The sequence below is a fragment of the Procambarus clarkii genome, unplaced genomic scaffold (genome assembly GCF_040958095.1).
Source record: "Procambarus clarkii isolate CNS0578487 unplaced genomic scaffold, FALCON_Pclarkii_2.0 HiC_scaffold_870, whole genome shotgun sequence".
Taxonomy (NCBI): domain Eukaryota; kingdom Metazoa; phylum Arthropoda; class Malacostraca; order Decapoda; family Cambaridae; genus Procambarus; species Procambarus clarkii.
The window spans coordinates 50,284-60,373 of record NW_027189902.1 but is presented as its reverse complement, the minus strand read 5'-3'; the positions used below and the strand labels follow the sequence as shown (position 1 = coordinate 60,373).

General features: G+C 35.7%; 1 protein-coding gene across 1 annotated transcript; it reads left to right on the top strand.

Annotated features, from left to right (window-relative positions):
- Window positions 1-1,636: 1,636 nt before the first annotated feature.
- On the top strand, window positions 1,637-3,016 carry LOC123749644 (S-adenosylmethionine synthase-like; the record flags this gene model as incomplete). Its single annotated transcript, XM_045731762.2, has 1 exon — window positions 1,637-3,016. A coding segment is annotated over one exon (1,146 nt), but the record flags the coding sequence as incomplete, so codon positions are not given.
- Between the last annotated feature and the right edge of the window lie 7,074 nt (window positions 3,017-10,090).

The following is a 10,090-nucleotide window of genomic DNA, read 5'->3' as shown; positions in this document are numbered from 1 at the left end:
AATCATTCTTGGAGTTCCAAAGAAAAAAACTGCTGAAATGTCCAATCTACAAAAAGAGTTATTATCCCTTCCCAGTATTAAAGAAAGAATTGTGGAACTGAATGCTAAGCTTGCAATTAGGATTGCCAGAGATCCCCATTATAATGACATGGCTAAACAAAAATTGAGCTCTGTGCTACTTTCAGGGGGAAACAAGAGAAGCAAAAAATGGCATCACAGAGCAGTCGGCTACCTTGAAGATCTTCACCTACTTCAACAAGCTCGTGAGCTCATGCCTGTAGAAAGATTACCTCCCTGGGTGGATCCCCTGAATGACTCGTGCAGGATTATCATCAATGATATGGTAAAGAAAAAAACCAACATGGTACACAAAGAAATAAGCCACAAGTATCTTAAGGAAATTTATAATGAAGCTGGAGATGAACTAGATCAAATCTTCACTGATGGGTCATCTAATCCTATTAATGGCCGGGCGGGTGCAGCATACACGGTAATTAAGAAGGATGATGTATTTTTTCCACCAAAAAATGAGGAAAAAGCGTGCATTGAGAACTATACCTCTTCAACACAAGCAGAGTTAACTGCCATTGCTATGGCGTTAAGGTATATTATTGAACAGAATACTACTGGTGCAGTGATTTGCACCGATTCGAGAGCAGCACTGCAAAGCCTAAATAAAGATCGGGACGAGAATCTTTCAATAGTCGCTGAAATTAAGAGAGTTGTGAAGGTACTAACCAACCAGGGAAGAGTTGTCAAGTTCCTGTGGATTCCCTCCCATGTTGGAATCTATGGAAATGAACGCGCAGATGTGTTGGCAGCTGAAGGCGCTGAGGGAGACCATATTGAATACTTCATACCAAGACTCTTCTAGAAATTAGAAGTATTATTAGGGAACATCATCGTCATCTCAATCATTATGAAACCCCCCAAAAAAGAGAATGTGGTGGTTGCGGGAGAGAATTAATAATAGAGAAAAAACATCTTGGATACAAATGTCCACACGTACAGCAGCTTTTTGTTAACAACATATAATAAAGATGATTTATAATGTATCTTATCTACCATTTGACAGAGGCTGTTTACCTTGGAGACTGGTTGGAAATATATGAATTGAATTTCAAATCTTATTGTTCCTTCTATTACATTTTTATATATGACTAATAAATACTTCTATAATTAGTAACACAATATTATTATTATCCCTTTCACCAGATGGAATTATTATGTTCATAAAGAGTTAAGGATTACAGGTTACCAAATTATACATTCACTCTTCCAATTAGAATGAGTAATAATGGGGTTTTTTTTAATGGTTTATAATCATTTCAAAATAAAATAAATGATCCATATTCTTTTTTGACTCACAGTTTTGTTATAAGACAGAGCAGCTGCACACTTGCTTTACAGTTGCTCAGTTGCTCTCTCTCCACGTGACCAGGTTTGCGTTCTCTCTCTCTCTTTCTCTCTTCACACAATTAGGTCAATGTTTTTAATAATATTCCTTTACATAACGGATTTTTATTTAGTTAAAATCTAGCCAAGGAAACCTGGTCCCAAATTCAAGAGTACTTAGAAGTAACATTTTCGTTCCCCAGGATAGTGTGCTGAGAGCATGGATGGAGATCATGAGACGTTCCTCTTCACCAGTGAGAGCGTAGGCGAAGGCCACCCCGACAAAATTTGCGATCAGATCAGCGACGCAGTGCTTGATGCCCATCTTAGCCAGGACCCTGACGCCAAAGTTGCTTGTGAAACGTGTACCAAAACTGGTATGATCCTGATCTGTGGGGAGATTACGTCCAAGGCCCAAGTTAATTATCAACAAATTGTGCGTGATATTGTTAAGAAAATTGGTTTTGATGATTCACGAAAGGGCTTTGACTACAAGACCTGTAATATTCTTCTGGCCCTGGAGCAAAAGTGTGCGGAGATTGCTAATGGTGTACACATCGGGCGCAGTGATGACAACACTGGTTCAGGGGACCAGGGACTGATGTTTGGTTATGCCACTGATGAGACCGACGAGTGCATGCCCTTAACTATTATGCTGGCACACCGTCTCAATCAGAAGATTGCAGAGCTGCGAAGAGATGGGACGTTCTGGTGGGCGCGACCTGACTGTAAGACTCAAGTCACATGCCAGTATGCCTTCGATCAAGGAGCTGTTATTCCCAAAAGAGTGAACACTGTTGTCGCTTCTGTACAGCACTCGGAACAAATTACTGTCGAAGCTTTGCGTGACGAGGTTATAGAGAAGGTCATCAAGGTCATTATTCCTGAAAAATATATAGATACTCAAACGAAATACCACATCAACCCTTGCGGAGAATTCATCATGGGTGGACCTCAAGGTAACGTTGGGCTAACTGGTAGGAAAATCATCGTTGACACTTACGGTGGGTGGGGCGCTCACGGCGGGGGAGCATTCTCTGGCAAAGATTACACAAAGATTGACCGCTCAGCGGCCTATGCCGCCCGATGGGTTGCCAAGTCACTGGTGAAAAACAAATTATGTAGACGCTGTTTGGTTCAGGTATCTTACGCCATTAGTGTTGTGCACCCCATAAGCATCAGCATCTTCCACTATGGCACCTCACAGTACACATCAAAACAGCTTCTGAAGATTGTTAACCACAACTTTGATCTACGACTAGGACATATTGTCAAGGAGCTGGGCTTAAAGAGACCAATTTACAGTGATACGTCGTGTTATGGACATTTTGGACGGCAACAGTTCTCTTGGGAGCAGCCCAAGAAGTTGACCATCCCTGAATTTTAGAGTCAAATAATTCTTAAGGATGACTATCATTTTTACGTTTTTCATCAAGTCCCTGTTAATATGGGAGAACACTATGTCTATGCTTGATTCACAACTCTCCTAAACACGAGAGTGAAGTTATACAACTTGAGAACACTTTCCCACCAGGAGACTTGAACCCTAGCCAGCACAGAAGCCTGGTGGGAACCTTTAATTTTATATTCAATTGATAGTTTTATATACTTTTTTGACGTTTTATATACCAGAGTATATAAAATCTCCGGGCCTTTTATATATCAGAGTAAATAAAATTAAAATGACTCTATAAGACCAGCGTCTGGGTCAAGATAAATACGTTTTCTTCCACTAAACTGAATCCAGTTTTTTTTATCTTTTTTCGGTGGGGGGTTCTATGTGATCCTCCTCCTCCTCCAACTGTTTGTGGGTCTCCTCCTCCTCCTCCTCCTCCTTCTCCTCCTCCAACTGTTTGTGGGTCTCCTCCTCCTCCTCCTCCTCCTCCTTCTCCTCCTCCAACTGTTTGTGGGTCTCCTCCTCCTCCTCCTCCTCCTCTTCCTTCTCCTCCAACTGTTTGTGGGTCTCCTCCTCCTTCTCCTCCAACTGTTTCTGGGTCTCCCCTCCTCCTCCTCCTTCTCCTCCTCCAACTGTTTGTGGGTCTCCTCCTCCTCCTCCTCCTCCTCCTCCTCCTCCTCCTCCTTCTCCTCCAACTGTTTGTGGGTCTCCTCCTCCTCCTCCGCCTCCTCCTCCTCCTCCAACTGTTTGTGGGTCTCCTCCTCCTCCTCCTCCTCCTTCTCCTCCTCCAACTGTTTGTGGGTCTCCTCCTCCTCCTCCTCCTTCTCCTCCTCCAACTGTTTGTGGGTCTCCTCCTCCTCCTCCTTCTCCTCCAACTGTTTGTGGGTCTCCTCCTCCTCCTCCTCCTCCTCCTCCTTCTCCTCCTCCAACTGTTTGTGGGTCTCCGCCTCCTCCTCCTCCTCCTCCTCCTTCTCCTCCTCCAACTGTTTGTGGGTCTCCTCCTCCTCCTCCTCCTCCTCCTCCAACTGTTTGTGGGTCTCCTCCTCCTCCTCCTCCTCCTTCTCCTCCTCCAACTGTTTGTGGGTCTCCTCCTCCTCCTCCTCCTCCTTCTACTGTTTGTGAAGTTTTTACCTTTCCTACTCCTTCTCCTGCATTTTGTAATTCTCCTCCTCCATGTGATTCTTTTGTTTGTTCTTCTTTCTCGACTTCCACATAAATGTTAAATTTAATGCTAGCAAATGTGTCTGAGGAATTAATATTCTTAGCTAACATTTTACATTCCACCTCATTATGACCGTCTTCGAGTTCAAGTTTCATAACCACGAATGGGGGTAGTGAATTTTCTTTCATTGGGAAACTGTCCGAATAAAATCCACAATTAAATATATCTTGACTTGCAGCATGGGTACATGATATCAACAATTTGTTCATGTAAAATCGTTTTCCTTCCTTTCGACATTTTTTACGTGATGCATCTAAATTGTTCTTTAATTTGACGTCTTTTATTTCACGTCGATCTGTATAAATATCAGGTGTGAAATTATGGAAATTCCATGGAAATATTAATATAATTGGATTTTTTGTATAATATCCCCTATCAATATTAGAATTTGTATATAGTTTATTTATGTAATATGCAGAATAACCATTGGTAAAGTTGTGGATTTCATCATAATAACTAAGGAATTTATTAAAGGGTTGAATTAGTGTCTTATCAGTTTCAGTAATAGTTTTAGGATTATACGAAATTGGTGGTTTGGGAACAATAAAGAGACCTTTATAAGTTTTTATGTCTTCGATAAATGGCGAGAATAATGATTCTATAAGTTTGGATTTCATTTGGGATTTTCGAAGTTTAGACGAATCTGTGGAGGATTGTAATAATTCTTGAAGTAATTCATGAGGTTGTTCGACGGATTGCATTTGACTGATGACGTGAGGAACGCCAGAGGACTCATTTTCACTTGTTTGTAATTCTACTCCGCCTTCTTCTCCTCCTCCTCCTTCTCCAACATCTTGTAATTCTCCTACTCCTCCTCCTCCTCCTCTTCCTTCTCCGGCATCATGTAATTCTCCTCCTCCTCCTCCTCCTCCTTTTCCTTCTCCGGCATCATGTAATTCTCCTCCTACTCCTCCTTCTCCAGTGTCTTGTAATTCTCTTCCTCTTCCTCCTCCTCCTCCTCCTCCTTCTCCGGCATCATGTAATTCTCCTCCTACTCCTCCTTCTCCAGTGTCTTGTAATTCTCTTCCTCTTCCTCCTCCTCCTCCTTCTGCATCGTCTTGTAATTCTTCTGCTCCTCCTTCCCCTGCATCATGTAACTCTACTCCTTCTCCTGCGTTATATAATTCCCCTCCCACTACTCCTACGTTGTGTAATTCCCCTCCCACTCCTCCTCCTACATCTTTTATTAGCTCAATGGACTTTGGTGTTGTGTCATGGCTGATGGAATTGTAATTGTTTTCCTTTTTATATAATTTTTTAGTATTTTTAGATTTTTTCCGTGAATTAATGACTACTATAACTGTTAGGAAAATAATTAATATTATTAACATAATAATTGTTGACAGTAGATTATTCATTCTTAATTTTCTCTTTTTTTAATTATATGATTTTTAATTCAGATATTTTTAAAAAATAAAGTAATTATGCAACCAAAGTCAAATATGTTATTGTTTTTATCCTGTTGAGTAGTTTTCCAGTATTAAGTGATATTGGATATTATATTAAATATTGGAATACCATTCAATATTGAATGAGTAATTCAATGTTGAATGAGTCATTCAATGTTGGATTGTTTTCCAGTATCCAGCACTATACTATATACTCTATACTATGTCGATATTGATTAGTTTTCTGGTTAGTATCCAATGATATTGGATAGTATATTCAACATTGAACGTGTGCAGATGTGACAGCAGTCACAAACACCCTGATGGATAGTTGAAAAAAAAGAGATTTGAGTCCCTGATTAAAAAAAAAAAAAACCTACTACTACTACTACTACCATACTTAAATTACTTACTGTTTTGCTTACTGAACACTGTAATACAACAGGTGTTGATGCAAACTCTAATCCCCAAAATGTCGTCCCTACCACAGGTGTTATTAGAAAACATATTTGCACTTGTTCCATATCGTCATCTTTTAATTATTTGTTCCAGAGTTTGTAAAATTTGGAGCCATGTTATTCTTGACTCGTCATACATGCCATTCCGCACTCTTTATCATCGATTAATATGGGATTCATATACTCTTTTCCCTAGTCCACTTCTACATAGCAATGAAGATGGTAATTTGTCTCTTTACAATGCATCCTATATTGTGGAACAATTATGTTACATCAAATACAACATAACCGATGGAAGATACTGTATGAGAGGCCTTCTAAAGATGATCGAGACTAAAATGAATAACTGGTCGAAAATGGGTCAAGAAAAAAAAGACTCTGAACTATTTGAGTTATTGAATGATCATCCTATGTTTACATCAACATTAAAAACAATGACGAGTGTTAATCATCCTTTAAAAGGTATGATAAACAAAAACAAAGTGTGGTCTTTAGTGACAGCTATGACAATGTTCTCTCGGGATACAGATGAAATTTTACAATTGTTAAATATTTGTCTTCGAATGTATCCCACATCAACTGTTCTGGATATTTTTTATGGATATACAGTTATTTTTCTTTTTTCTTTTCAAAACTTACAGCAATCTAATATTAATCATTATAAGGTACATTCTGCACTCTATCTGACAGAAAATATAATTCTTCAATCGTCAGAACAAACATATTATTGTGAACAGGCCCTTCTAATCAATCATGTTCCAAGTAAAGGTGAAATTACACGTGTCGATTATGTTCCTGGAGTGGATATAGTCAGTATAGTTTTGAAGATAGTAAAGCGGCATTCATCTTTGCAATTTTTAATTATCGAATCGCAGCCACAATCACCACTTGTACAACAGTTACCGCAAAATGCTATTTGTTCATTTTCTATGTTTAATTCTTTTTCTTTTTCTTTTGATGTATTGGTGCTTATGCCAGATTCTTCTGATATTAATAGGGAGGAAGACTGGAGAAAAAAATTGAAAGAAATTTCAGTAATCAAATTTAGAAACATTTTATCTGAACAAAATAAACCCTGTTATAATTTAAATATTAATGTATATCTACTAATGGTAAGTAAGAGGAATCAGGATTTATGTTGGATTATGTATTGTATTTTGGGACTACGTAACTTTATAATTCCTGTAAGTACTGAAATGTGTCAGGTGCAAGAAAGGAGTTGTGAAGACAATGTTTTAGTTATTTGTTCATCTATTTCAAGTATATATATGTACTGTTATGACCATTATTGTAATTCTTATATGGAAAAATTTTGTGTTATTACAATAGATGGGAGTTTTCAAAGATTTCTAGATGATGTTCTCTCTATATATAATTTATATGACCGACATGAATATGATGGTGAATTGCAATTGTTGGTTACCACCTCCGTTAACTTACAGTGAGATTTATAGTGCCTATGCATTATCTTATCATAGAACACCAGATTTTATATTTTGGTTAAAAACAAAATGCACCTTTAATGGTGAATATCATCCAAGTTATAATTATTATATCATTTATACAGATATGTTAATAACATTTCAAACTATGCCAACATTTTCATTAGTTCGATTATTTAAAGGAAAAGATGTAATTTGTGAACATCATATGATTGCAACAATCACTAACAATTTAAAATTTGATGTATTGGAAATTGAATTGAATAATTCATTTGAAAAATATATTAATACAATTCTTGGACAACAATTGGCGACATTTAATGAAATTAATATAAGTGAACGCCACTACTGTCTTCATTGTTCTAAATCTCTAAAGGATGAATATTTTGCTCTAAAACAAAAAATCAATTGGTGTGATATGGTAGCGGTAAGATTTACACGTTTTAATAGTTTTGATTTAATATGTGCTCAATGTGCAAATATCAATGATGAGGAATAACTGTATATTAATATTTTATTTCATCCTATTTTATATAAAAAAATGTACATTTAAACTGACCATATATTAATTATTATATTATAAATATAGATATGTTACAACAGGTTGTCAAACTATACCAACTAACTTTGTATTTTAGTTACCATCTCAATGAGGTTTATAGTATTTATACCAACTAACTTTGTATTTTAGTTACCATCTCAATGAGGTTTATAGTATTTATACATTATCATAGAACACCAATTTTTATATTTATGGGGGGTTAAATTAAGTTTTGAGTCGGGGTCAAGGATGGCAGTAGCGACACTTCACTGATGAAGAAGATGATGTGTTCATGGACGCTTGCAAAAATAAGGACGTAGAGAATCTGGCCATATTATCGACTTGATAGAGAGATTCTTGGATGCACCCCCATCCCCCTTCCCCTACCTCCATGTCTTAGTCTCACTATATTTTATGGAAAGATAATAATAACACAAATGAGATTATAATAGAGATAGTAATTATTGTATACCTGGGATGGAAGATATATAAACAGGCAAATTATGAGGGTTTATAGACCAGTTCATCTGTTCCTGTAATCACAGTAAGTACTGTTCCTGAGTGTAGTCGTATACCAAAAACAAATTTATTTACCATACCATTTGATTTTTTATTAAATAAAAAAATAATGGGAGATGTTATTACTGATTCACAAGTTAAAATTTTAGTTGGTAAATATTTTATTGATATATTAAATTATTCAATTAATCTTTATAATTATAATATAAAGCATATTTATTTGCCAATGTTTGATATGTTAGATAGTGAATTTAATAATATTATATCAGTTATGTTTGACACATATATAGATATATGTCAAAATATTGGGTTTTTAATAATAAATGGAAAATGGGATCATTACCGATGTGAATTTATTCTTGATTTTATTCGAAGACAATTCAGTTATTATTTATACAAACTCCTAAAAAGAATTCATATTATCAAATTATACATTATTCTCTTAGAAAATACGTTACGATATCAAGGATGGGCTCTTATGGAATCTATTTGGATTATACAAGGAAAAATACCTTATTCTCTAATTAGAAAACCTATATTGAATGAAAGATGTATTAAACCCATTCTTCTGTCCCATACCGATATATATGACCTAAAAGATAATTTAAGTAATGTATATAATCGATCACCTACTGTAAAATATGTCAATGAAGTAACAAGAATTGTTATATATAATTTGTATAATTTACTTATGAAAAAATTTAAATGTGTAAATTGGTTAGAGACTATTCTTCTCTGTTCTCTCCCCAAACAAAATCTTAAAAGATTAAACTGCCTTCCTAAAACAAAATCTGAAAACAATTTAGAATGTTTAGGGGATATTCTTCGAACTATTGATCTTCATATATATAAAGATGGGGAAGTCTATAAATATAAGAAACATCGCTGATTTATGTATGTATGTGTTGTATGGTGTGGAAATAATCTAAGTCATATTTTTTTCTTTTGTCTACAGGATGTTTAAGTAAGAATAGACTTATTGATTGGCTTCCATCATCATCATCATTATCATCATGATGTTGCTGTTAGAAGATTTCATTTGGCAACCACTTTCATATGAAATTCAACTGTATTTAGATGATGTTTATAGTACACACATATTTAACCTGTGGACAGTTCTTTGTGGTCTTTTTTGGTATTATTCAGGGCTTAGAGAAGTGAATTTTGTTGCACTTCTTTTTTGCCTAATATGTGAAAGAAACAGAGAAGTTTGCAGGAAGCAAGTTCAATATATGGTTATATATTTCTGCTTAGGAATTGGTATATGTACTATAGATGACACAAATGTCTTATTTCTAGTAGCATGTTTAATGATTACTTATTTTATGTGGAAATTAATCTATGGAGTACATGGTTATTATATGGTTTTAAGTATGGGATTAATGTTACTCCTTTTTTTTATATGAACTGTTATCAGGTTATATTAACTTTATTTTATTTAATTATTCTATTTTACAGTACATATATCATAATAATCAAAGAATTTCCTGAAGGCAACCAAACAGATTTATTTCATGGTGCATTTTTACATTTAATAATGTTAATGATACACCCAAAGAAAAAGAAATCCTCTCTACCTAAGTTAGTAAATATTGAAGTTGATTTAGATCACATTCAGTTGCAAGATCTTTCAGTTGCACATGTTCCATTCTGGGGACATCATATAAATAATAAATTTTCACCTCAATTCCACCCTGAACTACCAATAGATGGTTATCCACGTTCATCT